General features: G+C 37.8%; 1 protein-coding gene across 2 annotated transcripts in view; it reads right to left on the bottom strand.

Annotated features, from left to right (window-relative positions):
* sema3fb (sema domain, immunoglobulin domain (Ig), short basic domain, secreted, (semaphorin) 3Fb) overlaps nt 1-20,946 on the bottom strand; it is a 57,289-nt gene that overhangs the window by 16,545 nt on the left and 19,798 nt on the right. For both annotated transcript variants that reach the window (XM_043252459.1, XM_043252460.1), the window contains exons 3-7: nt 7,823-7,983; nt 7,024-7,086; nt 5,298-5,417; nt 3,045-3,134; nt 4-97 (exon numbers count right to left, since the gene is read on the bottom strand). In XM_043252459.1, the coding sequence (XP_043108394.1) occupies nt 4-97; nt 3,045-3,134; nt 5,298-5,417; nt 7,024-7,086; nt 7,823-7,983 (528 nt within the window). The remainder of the gene's footprint in view (nt 1-3; nt 98-3,044; nt 3,135-5,297; nt 5,418-7,023; nt 7,087-7,822; nt 7,984-20,946) is intronic.

The following is a 20,946-nucleotide window of genomic DNA, read 5'->3' as shown; positions in this document are numbered from 1 at the left end:
TACTAATCAAAGCAGAGACGCTGTTCAGTTTTGGATCATATGGGCACTTTCCCTTCCCAGAATCCTCCTTGCCGGGCTCCAGATGGAACACGTATTCCTGAAAGAAAAATTGAAATGAAAGATTATCTCTCTTTGTCCTACAGTCAATAATTCTGTAGAAACCCTTTGCATGTGTCCTCAAACTCCTATAAAACATGACACAGATATAGTTAACAATGTTAGGCGTGACATCAAAGACTATGATGCACAGGTGAAAAGAGAAAAGCAATAGAACAAAATTAATCTCAAAGACAGACCTCTGAATACAATGTGCAGATAGAAAGTTTCACTATCCAAACTTTTCTGCTCATCTGTAGCCTGCTAACACCTGTCTAATCCTGCATCATGAGCGTGGCGGAATGGCTTACTGACACCAGCCCATCCCAGAGTCCCTCGGGCATGATGTAGAAACACTGACTGACAGGTATTTGGATGTGCGATTTAGGAACTGCCATGAGCGTGTACTGACATGCCCCGAAGACTCGCCATGAGCCAGATCCACAGTTTTCTAACCCGAAATTTTCCTCTACAGACACACGAGGAAACGGAGGAGTGCAGGACATTTCTAATCTTATCTATCAACATTCATTTAAAAGAGAGCAGAACGACTGTCAAAATATTCAGAGTTGTCCAGCATGAACAGATTCCCTTTCACCCGTTATTAAAATCAACACTGCAGAAACAAACCGACACTGGCAGCTCATACGGGGTTGCCTTAAATTAGAAACTTAAAATTTGCAACAGGCACCCTATATTCTTGTTTGACACAAGTAGACATGCGGTATTGAGTGGATATTATGGATAGTTTCTTTTTCTCATTTTTGCAAGTTTGGGCTTGCTATCAATTCATGGCAAATTTTGTTGCGCCTGTTTGTCCAAAGACTTTTTTTTTTCTCTCCACCATTATGTTGTATTTATACAAGTATTTTTATTAATAAGGGAATTGTATAAACTGATTTAAAAAATTATTTTCAAATATAAAAATAAATATTTATTTGTGGTTATTTGCATTTCTAATAAACAACTGGACACTAAGCATTAAAGTTTCAGACTGTGACTGAGACTGTGCTACTGTCAGTCGCTGAAGACTTGTGGATTGCAAAAGTTGTTTCCATATCAACAGTTCTTATCCTGCTGAACGTATCTGTTGCTTTTGACACTGTGAATCATCAAATACTCCCGTTTGCCCTCTCATCACTGGATATCACAAGGATTCTACGTCGCTGGTTTGAATCTTATCTTGCAGACAGGTCTTTCAGTGTATGGGGAGGGAAGGTATCCAAAAAAATCAGCTGGTCACTGGTGTTCCTCAGGGATAAGTTCTTGGACTCCTCCTCTTCTCCATAAGCACTACACTACACACTGGGACAGACACATGGTATCTGTGACCTGCAGCTCAACCTTGCAAAGACTGAGCTTCTTGTCTTCCATTCCCCCTACAGAATGATTTCACCATCTAGTTAGGTTCATCAAGAAAATTTTACTTAGAAATCTTGGTGTAATCTTTGATGACCAGCTGACTTTCTAAGACCACGTTGCAAAAAGTGCTCCATCTTGCAGGTTTGCACTGCATAACATCAGAAAGATGAAAACAAATGTTTGTCCAGGCCCTTGTCACTTCTAGCCTGGACTACAGCAATGCTCTTTTGACTGAACGTCCATCACACACAATCAAACTTCTACAAATGATTTAGGATGCAGCAGCACAACTGGTCTTCCACTTTACATCTTCATCATCCAGCACTGGCTATCAGCTGAAAGAGCCACAGGCTCACCACTACTTCTACTCACTCTTATGAATCTATATCCCCCTCTAGAAATCTGCAATCTATAAGTGAGCAACACCTTGTGATACAATCACAGAGAGGCACAGAGGATTTTCCATCATCATCTGGAATGCTGAATCACTGACAATTTAAGCAATAGTCACCATTCCACTTCATGATAAACATGAAAAAACCCCAAAAAACTTTGCTTTGTCTTTTCTTATTACCTACATCCAGCTTGTACTAGTCTGAGGAATGCCTGAAATGTTGTATTACCAGTACTTAATGCGTTTATTTGCCTCTTTATGCTTAAACTCTTGCTGTATTCATCAATTGTAAGTTGCTTTCGATAAAGGCGTCTGCTAATGTAAATTTATATATAAAATAATTTTTAAATAAAAAGTATATATTGTAATTTTTTACTATCAGTAAGTTTTAGAACTGGTGCTGAAACCTAAAAATAAAACACACTGTTTGGCAGTGATCATGCAGTTAGATTGTTTAGTCAACTAAGGTGAACTGTAAGGTTTTAGTCTTTACATTCTGATGCTCAAAGCAACAGTATTGTATTTGGAGGGAGCCGAGGTCATGAGAAGGTGAAGCGCTTCTTCCTGTGATGTGAAATGTAGGATGACTGAAGTATTTGAGTAATGTTTAGCTGTGTAGGTCTATTATTTCCTCTGCTTCTTTGTGTTTGGTAGAGCCGACTTGTGTTTACTCTGGATCAACCGGTTAAAAGTTTAGCATTCACTCCTTTCAGGGCTGAAACATCGTTGTAGGTGATCAAAATAATACCAAGAATGTTATGTATTGCAAGTTAGTTATATATAAAGAAACTGCAGTAATCTTTCAAATTAACAATTAACTATACTCAGAAGGTAGTTTAGCATTTTGAACTACTGTACAAAGAGAGAAACATTCAACATGTTAAGACATTACAGAAGAACAGAACTTTCACATATATCAGCCAACAGAGGTTAAGACATGTATTCAAACTAACTGAAGGTGAAGACTTAAACACACACATAAAAAAACAAGATGTGAGAGACAGAACAAAGCTTGAAAAGAAAACATGTTAGAAAGACGAGACAAACAAAGTTAACAAAAAACATTCAGACATCAACTACAGATGAGGTGGAAAAAGAAAAACACAGAGTACCACAGGGCATGCGAGTTATGCATGTTTAGACGCAAAGAGAGCCAACAGGCTCTCTGCAGACGTCCAGATCCGTTTCCCACCTGTAGTCCTGTCTCATCAAACACTGTTTCAGGTTCAGCTGCGCGACTAGCTCTTCCTCTGGTCTGGGGCATCTGGAGATGCATAGCGGTCTACAACAAAACATAGTCACATGGTCTGTGATGTTACTCACTTACCAAGCGCGGTTGCCCCTTTCAACAAATAAAAGAAAACAAGTTTAACTAGGCACTGAGGTGACCTTTAACACTCGGGTAAAAATTACATTTATTACGTGCATGTGTTTTTATGAATGTTTTGCAAGTCAAATAGCAGCTCTTTTCCAAAACCTAAAAAAAAAAAAAACAAGCAAGAAAGAAATAAAAATGAAAGGCATCACTGCAAGTATCCATCACAGTGAACGCAGGCAATCCCAGAATCCTAGAATGACTGTTTACAATTAAAAATCATGCCCCAACATATGCAATAATGGCAATATCATTAACCGATATATAATTTGCTCATGATGATAAAATTCCCAGTATCTTTTGCCAGAATATTAACGGCAAGGGTTTCTTGCTTAAAAGTCACGGAGGAACTACACGTCAAAAAATGGTGCTAAAAGGGGTACCTTGTGCATCAAAAATGATACCAAAGGGTCCTGTCCAAGCGGGGGGATTGAGAATGTGTTGGCCCTACAGATATACTGCTGAAGTATAAAGCAAAACTCGTCTGGGACTGTGGTGTCATGTGTTCAGGCAGATGCTTATCGTAGCAGATGCTGTCGAATGGTTTGACCATGATGAGTTGCACAGACGGCTCTCGGAAAACCCCAAAAATCAACATTGAGAGTCAGCACGTCTGCTGCAGCCACATGTGTTTCTTTCAACATGCTGTCTTGGGTAGAGTCTGAATGCAAAGTCTGGGTTAGCACGCCAAAGACCTGCTGCAGTTGGCCACATCTGGATGTCTTTGGATTAACGTGTGTCCGTATGTGTTAGACGTGATGTGTGTCGTGCTCACTGGGACAGACGGTAAGATGTTTGCCTGACTGGAGGGCTTTGTGGATGCAGACTGTGACCCAGGTTTCCTGTCTAAAAAGAGCTAGGTGTTAAGGGGGTATGATATCACCTCTCAGCTCTTATAGAAACATTCAAAAGGGGAGGGCATAAAAAGGATGTGTGCCAGTCCTGGGAAAATTTGAGGAAATTCATTATTATGGAGAGCTATAGACCACCAGAGCCATACTGAGAGGCTATAATGAGAGCTCCCATAGAATAACACCCTAATACGGACTTAAAACTAGGAAAATACAGGAATAATTCTGTAATTTACTTGTGTTATTCTAAACCCAACTTTCTAGGCAGCATTTGATGCAAGTCTTTTTACCCACTTACCATGTCATTAATATAATATTAATGTAATATAATAGTCATAATAGTTTATAATAATACTACAAATTACTACTACTACCACTACTACGTGGATAATTTATTATTGTAAGTATTATTTAGTATAATGTGTTTTATATATATTTTCTAGTTTTACTTTCAATTTATTAGTTAAAATTTCCGTTTTGTTGCGTTTTGAAAATGCTACATTGACAACTAGCCAATAAAGCAAGTTTTTGTTAATTTTATCTGAAGTTATGAAAATTGTTTTTACCTGAAAATGGTTAATGGTTTTACTTTTAGCTGTACTTGGCTAAATGTTTTGAATGATACATTTGCATTAACAATAGCAGACAAATGACATTTTAATTTCTGGGTGAACCATCTGGGTAAAATAATAGTAGCATTAGTTTAAGTGTGAGTAAGTGTGTGTGTGTGTTTGTAAAAAAATTTTTTCCCAACTTCAGATTTCTATTAATTCCATTTTAAATGTCCCTGGGCCGTCATTAGAGAACAAATGTTGTATTTGGAGAGACGAAAGTGCTAGCTGCACAAGCAAGGGTCCTAAAAAGGCAAAGAGGGTCCACAGTGTGATGCCTGGCTAGAGCGAAGAAACTCAAGCTCTTCAATTAAAGAGTAAGACTAAACAGGAGAGAGAGTTATAGCGCGCTGGGGAAGGCAGCTGTGAGGGTGAACGCCAGCCAACACCTGGAGGGTTTTTAACGGGGGAGGAGGTGACACGGGGGACGGTGAGTGAAAAAAAAAAATCACACTTGATGAACTGTAAGTCAGTAATGGATAGATTTGTTGAGAAATCTGGAAAAAGAATATCTATAAATACAGTAAGAACACCTGTGCCTCACAGGTATCCAGGTGTACCCGCTGTGTGTAAGACACACCTCTCATGCCCTGTTACCCCACTCTTACCATAGGCTTGCGTCCTCTGTTGACATAAGTGCACACTGGGTTGTAGGCGCCCGTCCCACACACGTACAAGTGTGTCCTGTTCCACGGCTCGATCAGACGGATGAAATTACCGCACTCGCCCTGAGAGAGGAGAAACAATCACGGTAATTATTTTCACACGTGTGTGTGTGTGTGTGGCAGACTGAACAAAAGAGCCATTAGACCAGACATTAAAAATAAAAACGGTGAAATCGCGGCTTTTAGTTATAGTCTGTTAGATTTTAGGTTGTGTTGGCATTATGTGGTACATGCTACCGCTAAACGCTAAGAAAATAAACATTTGAAAATTAGTCCTACACTTCTGAGAAAACAAACCAAAACTTTGATGGCAGTTTTCAGAGACTGTTTATGCAAAAACAAGAACTGTAACAATGCCAGAAATGTACTTTGCTAGTATGCAAACACAGATGCTAATGTTTGACCAATGCAATCAGGTATACGGGTAGCTAGCTATAAACATGTCAGCATTTTAAATCATTTCAAACTTAAACTTTGTTGCTCCACTTTCGCTGTAGTTGACCTCAAAAGAAAAAAGTGGCTGTAGAAGACTGTGTGCTGTGATAGTTTATGATAATGCTTTTACATTATAGGTATAAATGTATTTATTGATCATTTAACCCATTCCTTGCTAAATATAAGTATCAGTTTCTTGCCCTGAAATTTAGGATTTCATCAACAACATGTATTCATAGAGTATCAATAGGCAGTTAGTCATGCTTTTGTCTAGCTGTAATAAAAACTAAAAACTAATCACCCATTTAAAAAAAAAAAGTATAACAAAGGAGAAATCACATGAAAATGAACATTCAATTATTTACAGTTTTTTTACTGGCATTTATTTGAGCAACTTTAATGTTCAATAGCTCAATAGTCAAATCAGACATGTACCCATAAGAAACTACATGAGGATTCATTTCACAGCAAGTGCATTCAGCATTATTAATAATTCATGAGTTGTGGTTAAGGCCCATCACATCCCACCCCCAAACTGACACTAAGTACCATACCAGAGCACAACAAAACACCCCAAACCAAACGGACCTCACAGATGTGCAGATGATCAGGTGATGCACACAGTTTCTTTACCAGACCACTAAACCACATCCAATTCCATATGTCCGCAAATCTAGGAATTTCGACCGTTTCGAGTTGGTCTCACGCTGGATCTAGCATCTGTTTTCCTTCTCTGAATATCTACAAGTGCATATGTTTTTGTGTGTGGTTTGTAACACATATATTTGACCTCAGCGCTGCTCCTAAACATGAATATCTCACTTTCACTTCATTTATATCAGCATATTTTTTTTTAGCTTAAAGGGCTGTAGACCCCGACCAAGCGGTTTTATATATATTGTGTATTTGTAAATGACATTTACAGCTCAGAATCCAAAGCACAAACAGATGTCACATAGACGTACTGTTGTGTTTCATAAGTGAGAGCTGGCTGGAATTATCGAGATGAGTTGAGATGTCTAAACAAAGATATCTTGAGAGCGAATGCTGTATACTGAAAAATGGGTTGTGTATATTGTTATAACACTGTCTGGAATCATTCTTGAAGGAATTAGATAAGATGTAGCTCCAGTTCTCTAATTTGATCTGCTGAGCGATTTTAAGGAATGCTGTTCTCAGTTTTTCATGGCCTTCTAGATCAGAGTGCGCGAGTAGAAGCAAAGACGGCACTCACGTTTGTGTCTTTGCCACTTAAAACACACTCCGTCTTCCTCTGCGGGGAAACAGGCCAGTGTATCTGAAAGAGAGCGTATAAGAGAGAAAGAGAGAAAGGTCAATCCCATTTGTCACAACAATGACACACTATCTCTGAAACGATCCCCTTTAACTCAACAACCTTTCTCTGTAATGAGCTGAACTAGCCAGGGAATGTCCACCCTGAATTTTTATAAGGCCCCAGGGTTCCCCACATATCCAGGTTTTAGTTTTATAGAATTTAATAGTCAGTTTCCTGCACTGCTGTGAGCTAATCAGTAAAAGTAACAGTGATAGAGGAGTGACCCTTGGAACCTACTGTGATTTAGGTTATGTCTTGTAGCTTGTCCAGGAAGTGAACCCAAAACATCTTGCTTAATAAAATAAAATAAAATAAAATAAAATAAAATAAAATAAAATAAAATAAAATAAAATAAAATAAAATAAAATAATTTTTTTGTTTTACAATTTAAAAAAAAGCTTTCCATTTATGTATAATTTGTTAGGATATGACAATATTTGGCTCAGAGAAACCTGAGGGTGCCTAAAAACAAAATCTAAATCTAATCTAACAAGATCTAAAAAAAATGATTTTTGACATTAAAAAAAAAACTATAATTTTGACCCAAATCATTTATTTTCGGCTATTGCTACAAATATACTTCAGTAAATTTTGTGGTCAAGTGTCAAATTAAACAAATACAAATGTGAAATACTAAATTGAACATTTGTATCAATCCACCTGTTTGGCAGACTGAGTGATTAGTGCTGGTTCTTACTATGAGGGGTTCTCTGTTGATGTCGTGGAGGTCCAGGGACAGTATGTAGTCTTTGCTGCCCACATACATGCGGTCGTGATCCTCATCCATGCGCAAGATGCGATAGTCTGATGTGTTCAACAGGAAGGAGAAGTGATGGGCTGTACCTGTAGACCTCAGATCTGCAGAAAGAGAGGAAAAAAAATTCAGGTCAATCAGCAAAATCGGACAAGCCATTTATTGCAGGCATTGTTTGTTTTAGAAAGATTTACACAGACAGAAAGAGTGATCCACTCCCAGTTTCATTCTATTTCCATAATTGTTTAAATACATTTTATAAAAACATGGCAACTTGACAATAACATAATAATTTTGGCCACAGTTCACAACAAAAAATACTCAATCTATTTCACCTTATGAGGTAATAGACGGTTTGTTATTACAGGCACAAAGCATGGCAACCGAATCTGCAATTATGTCCTCAGATTTTTCCAATCTTATCTTAGAGACATAGTGAGGTCTAAGAAAGAGAGAGAGAAAGCGAGGGAATTTCCAAAGCAAAAGGAAGTTATCAATAAATTAAACAAAATAATATATATACACTTGGATTTCTACTATAAACAGTTCCACCTTTCTTTTAAAAAATATGAAAGAAGGTGTTTAAAAAAAATGATCATTTTTGTGTAAATATTATAAATTTTAGGATATGAAACTTTATGGAGGGCTTAAAGCAGTTAACAGACAGCAGTTAACCTAGTGTTGCACACAGGTCACAGAGGACAAAGAACACACACACACACACACACACACACACACCAACTCCTCAGATGTCAATCAACAAGTCAGGATTCACCCAGTAGAGATAACAATTAAAAATAAATTCTAATCTTAGTAATTTATCAAAACAAATCCAATGAAGAATTACCGGTTTATCTGCCTAACACAGGCCCTGACTTCACAAGCACAACACTCAGATTAATCACATTACCATTGCTCTGTTTGCATAGTTTCATTTAATATATCCACGAGCGAAGGTTGTGTTTTGAGATCAAGGCTTTGATTGACAGCTGTCACAACGGAGTGTGTGTGTGTGTGTCTCAGTCTGTGAGATTATTTGTGTTTCAGCTCAGGGCGGAACAATGAATCCATCATTTAATCTATGTGTGGACAGACATGAACAGAAAGCAAGAAAGAAAGGAACCAGAAAAGAGTGAAGGAACAAGTCTAAGCCAAGGATAAAGCAAGACAGAATTAAAAGGAAGAATGAAGAACAGAAATCAAGAGCAAAAGATTAAGAAAAACAAAATAAGAGTGAAGAAGTGAAAGCAAGAAAAGTAGATTCCAGCTCCTTTTCAGCACATCTGTCAGCATCTCCTAAACATCTGTTTGTTTTAGCAGCCCTTCTGACTGACCATCTGCTGGCTCAGACCTCGGTCACACCAGCGTGTGTGTTTCCACTTAAGACACAGGTGAAGCCTTCACTCAATCTCACACTACATCACCATCAAATAAATGGAGCGACATTAAATATTGATATCTATCTGAAAGACCAGCGGTGGGTTCAAATCTTTGCCCAAACGAGCATCTCTAATAAATCAAGGGAGCACAGTCATTCTGTCCACCACATAACCTAAATATAACACTTTGACAGGACATTCTCCACGTGTATTCAATCATTTTGCAGAGCGATGCAGCAAATCCAGCTCCTGAAGCCCTCAAAGAAAACACTGGTGTTTAAAGACCGGAATGTTTTACTGGGAGGGGAAATGTAAGTTTACTATTGTAGGAATTCAAGTATGCACTGTGTCTCTGAATGCACAAAGCTCGCTTCAGCTCTCAGGCTTGGCATATGGTCGGGTCTGACGAAACCAGAGTAAATACTGAGCGGAGACTGTGCATGCCAAAAACTAAATGTTACCCTTATCTCGCTCTTCTCTCGTTCTCTCCCTTGACTTTCAACCCCCAAACTCTCTCATTCCATCTCTTTCTCTCTCAGAAGACAGAGGGCCACCTGTGGAAACAAGACCAACTGTCTAAAGATCCATGTACTCCAATACCAACAGCTCCACGTCTATCTTGGATCCATCCGGACACATGAGCCAACAGCTTCCTTTAGACAATATCAGACTCGACTCTACCTAGAAGCAATAAAAGGCAGCGCCAAAATGCAATGCTAACAGTATGATACTCTGACAAGTGGAACATTTACATAGTCCACACAAATACAGTGTTGAAAAAGAGTGCATCTGTAATGAGATACATTTTTTATAGCTTTTAAATCTAAATGACATATCTGTTCAACAATTCCTTCAACTTTAAATGATAGCCATCTTGACCCTATGAAAATATGTTTTTTCCCCCCAAACTCTTTTTTTATTGTGTATTTGATGCAGATCTTTTTTTTTTTTAATAATTAAGTTAAAAGTATTAATCAAAAAGCATGTCTACTTAATGGAAATCATAACACTTATGCAATTTATTATAATAATATATTGATGTTAAATTTTGTAAGCTGTTATACTATATTAAATGAAAAATGAAACATTTTAAGGCTCTATGAAATATTTTTTTTCCCTCAAATATAGTTTTATTCACAGAGACATGTATGCATAATTCATATTGGGTTTTTTTCTTTTTGCAAAACAATATTCACAGACACCAATTTATATCACTTTTTGATTGATGACATTTCACGCTATACAGTAAACTTCATTTGTACCGAGTGATACTGTTTGTGCAATTTCACATTATTCATTAAAAAAGCACCTGAATAACTTTTGTCAAGGTTCTAAAGTGTGCCTCCAATAGTCACTTTGATATCCCATTAGCCCTCAGTTCACAATTTGTAAATGAAAGAAGCAATGCACTAACTAACTCTACTTCCACATTATTCGTGCACATTCATATTGTATTGAAAATAATTGCCTACCCCAAGAGTATGCGATTTTGGACACAGCCTACAGTAGGTTTTGTAACTGAGCTACTACTCTGGTGTCTGATTTGGCTGAAGACAGGTCAGACAGACTAATAAAACAATAAAGGTGCTGAAATATTGCAAAACTAACCGCAAAACTGGTTTTAATTAGATCTGCAAGGCCAACGTCTACCAAAACCACAGCATTCTTTGATAGATCGATTTTCAATCTTCAGGTGAAAGACCTGAGAAAATCCAGTCAAGTCGAACCAGATAAGCCCTTGAGGAACTTAGTTGGTGACTACTGGGGGGTCTGTTTTACACGCACACTGGAGACTCTGTCTGGAGAAAGGCCCCTCTCTGCTTCGCCTCTGTAGCATGAAATGGCTTGTTGGAGGAAAACTAGAACTTGGTGTTGCTAACGAGTAAGTAACCTGACCCTTACTTGCACTTTTTAGCCTTTTTTACAATTCCCACTCTCACGGATACATGCCCACTAAGTTTCTTTGCATGAGCAGTGTAGCAAAAAGAGAGCGGGATATCCGTTCCCAAATACAGCTGCTGTGTTCTGCTCCTTCTCTTCTTCTACCTTCTCACATGCTCGGAGTTTCTCCAATCAACTGAAAACCTTCTCGCTTCCTTCACGCCGTATGCTCTGGTAAACCCTAAGGTAGGTAACGCGACCTGGTGGGGGTTTTGTGGGTATGTGAGATCAGCTCTAATCCATGCTTGCTATACATGATGGTACCGAGATTTCCAGACCTGACCTCATTCTTTCCTGACTGGCTTTTCTAGTTGTTGGTCAAAAACAATGCATGTTGGCTCAACTCGGCTTCAAAACTCACAAAAGGTACATGTTCCCATAGCTTTACGATCATAAGCTGCTGTATAAAGACACTTCTCATAGCATTAGCTGCATTTAGTACAATTTAGTCAGCGGCCCCTATAATGCAGTGGTCACTGTATTAAATATAGGGCTACCAAGACTGTCCAAATATTGTACATCTGGATAAGTTGCTTTCAGAAAGTGTCCTTGGCTTTGAAAGGGGGAAAAACTAAATACAATATTGTTGTAACAATGGCTAAACTTCATTCTCCATCAAGAAAACTAGTTTTCCAACACACTTTCCACAGCTAAGAGACATCCAAAGTTCACAATCAAAGATTAAAGCTTTTTTGTATTAGAAATACAAAACAGCTGGTGAACGACATTAACATGTAAGTGACTCATTTCTTTATCTGTTGGTCAGCTCTTCACTTTGCACCGCCAAGTATGCTTGATTTTGGCTGCAAGAGCAGATATTACGAAAGGTCTCATCGTTTTTTGTTGACGCCACCGTAAGTCAGAGGAACACTTATCTCGGAATTCAAACTTTACATAAAATGTCTTCCTGTATTATTCTTAACGCTTTTTCCGTAGGGGCATTTGTGAGTTATTTTGTGCTACATAGACCAGCATTGCGTAGTTTGAATGTTTTGATATACGCCTATGTACACATACACTGGGTCATTAACTCCAGAATAGTATCTGCATTTGGAGGCACAAATGGCAAAAGTAAAAATAAAACTATTATTAATAATTAATAAATTAATTAAATTAATAAAAATAAAATGGTTATTATTATTATTATTATTATTAATTATAGTAATAATTATTCAAATTAAAAATATTATTATTATTATTATTATTATAAAAACAACATTACTATTACTATAACTATGACTAATAATACTGTGCATTTCAAAAAGGTTAGAAAAAAATGGCAAAAAAACTATAATATAATACATCAAAAATGACTGCAAAAAGTTATAGAATTTTGTATAAATTATGTATAAAGATAAATTATAGCCATCTAGAAAAGAGAGACATAAAAGAAAATATAGAGATGTCAATCAATGTGTCTCAGGTCTCGTGTAACAGGATGAATTTTGATTTCATTTTGACTTTCCTTCAGGTCAAAAACACGTTAGAGTGGAAACATTTGCTTTAATAGTAACAATCATTCAACAACATCACTATTTGGGAGTCCAGCATGCTAGCACTGCCATTGTCTTTATACAGCACGAACCGACAATCCATCCTGGGGCAGATTTCTCCAGTTTCAAATTTGGTTAAGTCAAAGAGCCGCTGCCAAGCTGTACGAAATTCGGCCTGGCCCTGAGGAGAGGAGGAAGAGAGAGATGAGGGCGGTTTGGGATTAGCGTGTCACCATGTATGCAGGCGGTCCGCGGACAAAGCCAGAACCCACATCATTGCTCTCCGCAGCGTATGCTGTATGACTGGGTAATACTTGCTCGCTCGCACGCACAAGCAGAAGTGACATACTAGACTCATGAAGTGATAATTACAGTTTAAGAGGTGCAGGTGACACACAGAAAGCACTCCCATATAAGTAACAGTTTCCACCTATATACATCTTCCAGGACATCGTATACCCTTAACTGAACTATAACCAACCTTAAAGACTGTATAAAAAATAATTAAAGTGGTATTTGGGTGAGCTTGTCCTATGCAAGTGTAAAAAATACCAGCAAGGTAGCCAAGACTAACAGCTACATTTGTAAAAGATGAATCAAGAAGTCTGGCAGTAATGTCACTGTTTTTTTTTTTTAATAGGACTGGCTCGTACACTGAGTAGACAGCTGTGTTTAAGAGTCTTGCTTAGCAGCCATTAAAATTCGTAAGTTTTAACACATTCATTTTTTTTTTTTTTTTTTTTGAATAACGTCTTTGCTTTGCCCAAAATGTCACTTTGCTCTGAAATTTATGGTGTGAACTTGTGCTTTCTTTGCTACAGCCTGACAACCACCAAACACCTGCTATATATATACACTGTATATCTACTTAAATTGTGTAACATGAGCCTAATTAGTAAATTATGAGCATAAAATAAGGGTTATTTGAGAAAGTCCGTGGAGCAAGGCTATTTGAAAGTAAGGGTAGCATTTCCCAACTTCCCACCAAAAAGAAAATCTACTGGAAAAAAAAACTGATGAAGCATACACACACACACACACACACACACATATATTTGTTTGTTTTTTACATTACAATAGTAATGACACTATTTTGTCATCATTCTCACTCACACATTCCAAACCTGTATAAAACTATATTTTTATAAATGTTATTAACTAAACAGTTTTGGTTCCTGTTTTCTTCACAGGAACCGAAACTGTTTGCATGTTAACATTCTTCCCATTATCTTCTTTTTCATTCCAGAGAAGAAAGGAAGTCAGTCCTTCAGATTTGGAATGATATGACTAAAGTATTCAATGCTTGAATTTCCCTTTTTTCCATTAGACCATCCCTTCAAGGCCTTTAAAGTCTGTATACTGTATCATCATGTGACCCTCATCGATGCCTGTCCATGTAGAACAGCTTGCCTTGTGTCTGCGTGTGGTAAAGTGGGCAGAGCAGCACTCACACACACACACACACACACACACACACACACACAGATGGAAGCAGTCCAACCCACTGCATGCCGCACTGCACTTGTGTTATTGTTCTGACAGCTCACACATGCTGATTTCCTGTAAGACTCAGATAAGAGCTCACAGAGAGCAAAGACAGAAAGCTGTATTTATCCCTAATATGTTCCAGCCGGATGTTGCACCTGATTCATATCTAAAGTTCTGTAAGCCTGGCTGTGTATGAGGTAAGCAGCATCTTTATCAGCTCACAGTACAGTTTCATTAATCTTGACGCTGTGACTCATGCTGTTAAAAGACACCATCTTTTTGTGTCATAAATTAATACACATTTGTTCACACACGCACACATACACACGCAGTTTTTCTTGGCCCCCGTGATCAAAAGATGATACAACGGCGAAGGAATGCTTCTAAAACTACTGGAAAGCAGGTCCAGCATACTCTTGCTGTTTAGTTTGGACCTGTTTTAATCACAGCTGAGTGCAACAGAAAGGCCATTATAGAACACAAGTGTGGAGTGGAATAAAACAGAAATGTTTAAACAAAGAATGTGAGAAAGTTGCAGAACATTCTAGTTTAAACATTTCTCTCTATATAGATAATAACTGGTAACACTATTTTACGGTTACACCTTAGTTGCTTATTAGCATGCATAGATTTTTTTGTGCTAATTAAGCATATATTAATGCCTTATTCTACATCCCTATTCCTAACCAATATCGAAACGTACCTATTCTAAAGTGTTACCAAATAATTAAATAATTAAATCTCTTTAAAAAGAAAAAGGTAAGACTTTAAAATAAAATAAAATAATTCAGCCACAGTCATAATGGAGGTTTTATGGCTAAACAGCCCCAGTTTACATCTGTGTGACCTTATAAATCTGCAGCATTTAGGAGGTGTGCAATTCTTTTTCACTTTAAAGTGCACATATGTTTTGAGGTGTTTTCAGGTACACTCTGTTTCTTCGCTGGTGATTTCATCTGTAATGAGCACATCTAATAAACCATATCTGCTGATGCCTTTCGACCCAGGACTATTTAAAAATCATCATGCAACCACATCCGAACCCAAACATCGTGAATCTGCATTTTTCTATTCTCAAAGATATAATTATTGCCCTGTGACTGTGGGCATCTGTGTGAGCAACAAATAAAAAGGCACCCATTTGTCTTAAAAGAAAAACATTAAAAATATTTTAAAACATCAAAAATATTTGATTTGCAAATATGCGGAATGCGTAAATAAATAAATAAATATTAACTTAAAATATAACAATTTTTTTGCCAGTTTCTATGACATTTTTCATTTGAATTAATTTAAAATAACTAAAACTGAAAAACATATGTAGATAAGAAAAACTAAAAAACCTAAAACAGTAAAAAAAAAAAAGTAAATTACCAAAATTTTAATACAAATTTTAAATGAAAAACAAAAAATATTTTAAATGATTAATAAACTATAATATTATGTCATTACTGGTAATACGTGTGCAATTCATTGCCAGTCTTTATCCAACTTTCCTTCAAAATATTGCAGAGTATTAGACCTGAACGATAAACGGACTAGGGAAAGCAATCTAAAACCTACTACACCATCCCATGTGGCAACAGCACGAACAAAACTCATAATACAATACAAAAACACATGAAATTGAGCTTACATGGCTAGAAGCATTTGTAAACAAGCATATCAAAAACATAAGCATAATAACCCAAATTTATACCACTTCCTCCTCCTGTTTGATATTAAAGATGAAATGAATGACAGGTGAAATCAATAAAAGCATCACTGGTGTTTAAAACCACACATCTGATGGAAAATCCATTTCCTACAGGAAGAGCCTGAATGTCAATAAACCACAGATAGTTTCATGTCTCGTCGCACGGTATCTGTTAGGAAGCCTGAATTGTGAGGAAGAGAGACAGCTTGCTTTGAATTAGCCACATCTGTGAAAACACAGCTCTCTATCACCACAGACATGTTTTATTAACAAGCGTTCTCTCAACAGCGATCAATCTGGGGCGTCTGCCTCTCACACGCGTTGCCCTCGAGTGCCCTAACCTCAGGAGGGTGGGCCGCCTCGACCGTCCAGGGATCAAGCGTATGTTAGAAAGAGAACTTTTTCATGATTGACACAATATTGCACATAACAGACTGAACGGATCGCTGGATTTTCGAAATATTGGGCGGCATTTGATATTTCGTCTGAGAAGGGTGAATCAGAAAGAAACCGAACAGCTGTTGAACTCTCCTGTCTTTCTCAATCATAGAGAAATACTCATTCCCGCCAATGTAAATACATCAGGCTCACAGCGCCAGGGCTTAAGTCGTGAGGCGGCAGCAGCAAAGACTGCTTGAGCTCTAGATTAATCCAGGATTAGCCCCGGGGTCAGAGTCACTGGCCTCGACCTGAGCAGAATCAGGAAGGAGGGATTGCAGAAACAAAGTGGCATTACTGCAAGGAATCCCAATGGGAATCAAAGAGAAAAATGAAATCGAAAAAGGGAAAGTACACTACATCATTCAAATACAGTAAGATTTAGAGGTCAGCAAGGGTCAGTAAGACTTTTTAAAGAAAACCTGGTATTCAGAAGAAAAAAAAAAAAGACATTTAATATTATAAAACATTTGTATTTATAAAAAGCAATTCTTTGAAACTTTCTTTTGCTTAAAAACATTGATAATGAAAATTCTTATAATAAATGTAACATTGAAGACTGGAGAAATGACGCTGAAAATCCAGCTTTACCATCACACGAATAAATGACTTTTTTAAATATATTAAAATAAAAAATAGCAATAATATTTCACTTTATTTTAGATCACATTTTGTTGAGCATTAAAAGCTACTTTTGACAACATTACATACAACAAAAAATCTTTAACCGCAAACTTTTTAACAGTAGTGGACCATATAATCAAATATGTAAAGACATACACGCTTAGTTTTTTTTTTTTACAGAATATTCATTATTTCAAATTCAGCAGCTGTTTTACATCTTTGCCTAATAGTTAAGTAAATAATATTCTTAACTGATGACAATTTGAGATTCTGGCTGCAAATGGACTTACTTTGAAACAAATCACGATGAACATAGTAGTTCAATTGCCTTTTTTTGGTCTTCTGAGACTACAGGCCACCCTTATTTCGTTTACGCACTGCCAAAACCCATATAGGCTTTCATCGTATCAGTAAGAAGATGTTTGACTTGGCCTGGACCAGAAGAAAGTTCAAATTCAGCGAAAATGTTCCACTTCGCTGAAGCTTGTTATTATTAAAGAACAGCGTTTTGAAGACGGCGCTGGAAGGGTTGAGTCCCAATAAGCTTTCAAAACAAAAACGTGCGGAAAGGGTTCGATTTCATTTGACGTACTTTTTCCATTCAGGTGTCCAACGTGACATACTAATATAGTTTTGAATGTGGCATTAGAGTCCAGGGAAGTTTTGCACTTGTGAGAAGAACAGATGTCAGCACCACAGTCCCGTACTAAAACGGCCGCCACAGGCAGAATTGCTACATCATCCTTTAAAACGAAAACAATGCCCTCCTTAAATAAACAGAAGAGCTAAAACTGACCTGGGGAAATGGGAACGGAGGAGAAGCGCTTCGTCAGCGACAGAGAAGGACTTTTAAAGCGCTGAATGACTGAGACTCGCAGGTTTTCCCCAAGAGTTCCTGTCTGCATCCTGTGACATGTCGTCGCTAATTTACAGTCACGGACATCCAGGAAGGTGATCTCTGGTGGCTCTGGAGGTGATGGGAAGTAGCCTACGTACACCCTGGTGAGAGCGTCGGAAAGCTGGGCTATCCCAACAGAGGTGAAGAGGTCACGGTTTGGCGTGGAATTGTTCCTCCGTTTCCTCTGAGGCAGACGGAAAGGAATGCTAAAAGTGACAGAAGCCATTGTAAATGATCTCTATCCTTGGGTTTACCGCCCGCTGTGGGGTCTCTATAGCGCTGCCTCAGTGCTTGTCACTCCAACCTATGGGACCTGAAGGGTCTATATGACTGTCGCTTTTGTAAATGGAAAAGATTACATATAGAAGTGAGTCTTTTCACACCGTGCATCCTATAAGAGCCAATGCATGAGAGAAAGCCAGCATCGGTGTTAAATTTGGCAGACGCTTTGGAAGCGATCTGCGCTGCATATGTTCCGTTTCCCAGGCCAGACAGGAAGGAAGCGGGATTAGGATTGAGTCAACACGTTCATCTATTTCACCCAGTAGCTCTTCTTCTCAGTTTACGCAAGCGCTCATCTGAGAGGGAGGCGATTAGCTGCAGACAAACAGCATTGAGGCTTGGTACGCCACACGCTCACCCGGCACCCTACATGCACTCTCCCGTGGGAATAAAATGGCAGATGGTTAACCCTTTCAGGACAGGTTATGTCACCACAGGAAGGACCTTATTCTGAGGAAGAGTTGGATGCACAGGTGTCACGGAGGGGTTCCTGCTGATGAGCCTTGTAAAATGACCAGCTCAAATACTCGAAGAATTGTCAATGACTTGCTTCAAAAAAGGGCCAGACTGATGCATTATCAAAAAAATGTTTATTGGTCATGCTTATGCTATACATATCTTTTATAGTCATACTATTATACCTAGCTCACCTAAAAAAAAAAAAAAAAAATGTTAATGTAAATGTAAAAAAAAAAAGCTAAAATATTCTACATTCTATACTACATACTATAAAATGTATTAGTGAAAATAATTGATAGAAAAAGATGCTAAAAAAATTACAAAACAAAGCAAAAATAAAAATAAATGCATTAAAATTAATGAATAAATAAACATTAAAATAAAATAATAAATACATTTCAATAAAACGAATGAGTAAAAAAAATATTCAAATAATGAAAAAAAAAAAAAAAAAAAATGAATGAGCTGCCTGGGAAAGTTATCCTGTTATCCTGAATGCACTGCACTTGCATATTGTCAAACTCATTCAATTTTAATAACTTAGTTTCATGTCTTTAACTGTCATTCTTTTACCTAAATGTAATGCACTTATTGCTAATTTACTTATACATGTTCAAATGTTGGCATATTCTGACACCTGGATGTATGCCAGGATCCTGTCCACTTTGAAAAGAGAACTGGACTGGAGAAACTGAAAGGAAGGAAGCAGGGCAAGATAAAACAGATAGTAAAAGGAGCCTGAGATCAGGGGGTTAAAGGGTTTCGCTGAGCTGATTTAGAGACTCTGTGGTTGCTTGTAATCGGCTGAAAGAGAGATTACCAACAACATAACCATGACATTGGCAAAAAAAAAAAAAGATCCCAAGATCCATCCCAGAACGGAATTCAAACAGCAAAAAGTGCAGAATTATTGAAAATAAAACATACTTCCACAAAGTGGTTCAAGTGGTTGTCACTCTCACTCAAGAGAAGACGGCTGAACCCCTTCCAACTCCAAAACCCAATTATAATTAGCAAGCCTGCGTTAAACACAGTTTTTTTTTTTGACGGAGAGCAGACCAGAGTCTGAAAGAAACGAAAAGAGAACCAGTTAAATTACAGGTATGGAAAAATTCAGCCCTATGAATAGTTTACAGTACTGCAGGCGAATGAGGTAACCATGCAATCAGACCTGGCTTGGAAGGTAACTGTCAGATGATTTACAACCCAAGCCTTGCCAACTTCAAGACACAATGTTGAACAAATACTTCTTCGCATAAGAAATGATGTGTTGCTCCACCCTCAGGAAGAGAGCTTGCTGGCTCATCTAGAGTTTGAAGGAAAGCGAGTGCATGACATCTTGAAAAGATCTTCTGGTTACCATCATTTCCTAATGTACACGATGTAGGGTGGAATGAGTAATGAGCAATTTAACGTTTATAAACTTAAATAAAACAATATTTGAAACTCATAAAAAGTCGCTGAGTGAACGTAATGTCAGTAAGCAGCTGTACGGCGTAACGATCCAGGTGATTCATTCACAAAAAGGTGAACACTCATTTGTCTTTGTTTAAATAACAGCCAAACTGCATTTGCAGAAAGTCATTACGGAGCTTTCCTGTTTTAAATCCAGCTGGGTGGCTTAAGAGTCATTCCAGGTTTTTAAAAGCTGGTTTGATCAATGATGTGTAAGGAACAAGTCCATGACAATTTTTGATTTATCGATCAATTCCCCAGAGCTTAAACTGGACTTGTTGAACTTGTTTTATGTTCTCGCCTAGAAACCCTGAATTGTTATTGATCTATCATGGTGCTATTCCATCAATTAGGGGACCCATGTTTTCTTTTTTCTTTTTTTTTATATAAATGATCAATATAAGAGCTTTAGCTCGCTTATAATCAGCCAGGTAAGTCGTAAATGTACCAGCTATGGTGGAGGTTAGGAAACTTTTCACAATGCTGCATACTTTTTCAGCTAAAAATACCCACATGAATTTCCATGCTGGTTTATGCTGGTCCATCAGGTAGACCATGGCTAAAAATGTTAGTTAACCACAACAGTCTTTCTGGTTAATCTTGCTAACCAAGGTTAATGCCGTGGGAACAAATGTTTGTCCTAATAGACAGAGTCTTCAAATGAATTCCTGCAACGACACACTCCATGCAAGTCTCTCGTTGTGCTTTAGATACACAAAGCATCCCGATTAGCTTCCAGCAGGAGGGAGGTCATGGGGTTATCATAGCAATGCATTCATACATCCAGTAGAAAGGCAGGGTCACAGGCTGTCCAACCTTGTCCAGTGATAGCACACCCCACACTTAAAACTCATCACCGAGCACCACTGTCTGCCGCAGATAAACAGGCTCCGTCTTTAACTTAAGCTCTAGAT

This window comes from Puntigrus tetrazona, chromosome 11, assembly GCF_018831695.1.
Source record: "Puntigrus tetrazona isolate hp1 chromosome 11, ASM1883169v1, whole genome shotgun sequence".
Lineage (NCBI taxonomy): Eukaryota > Metazoa > Chordata > Actinopteri > Cypriniformes > Cyprinidae > Puntigrus > Puntigrus tetrazona.
This window is presented reverse-complemented; position numbering and strand designations above follow the sequence as displayed.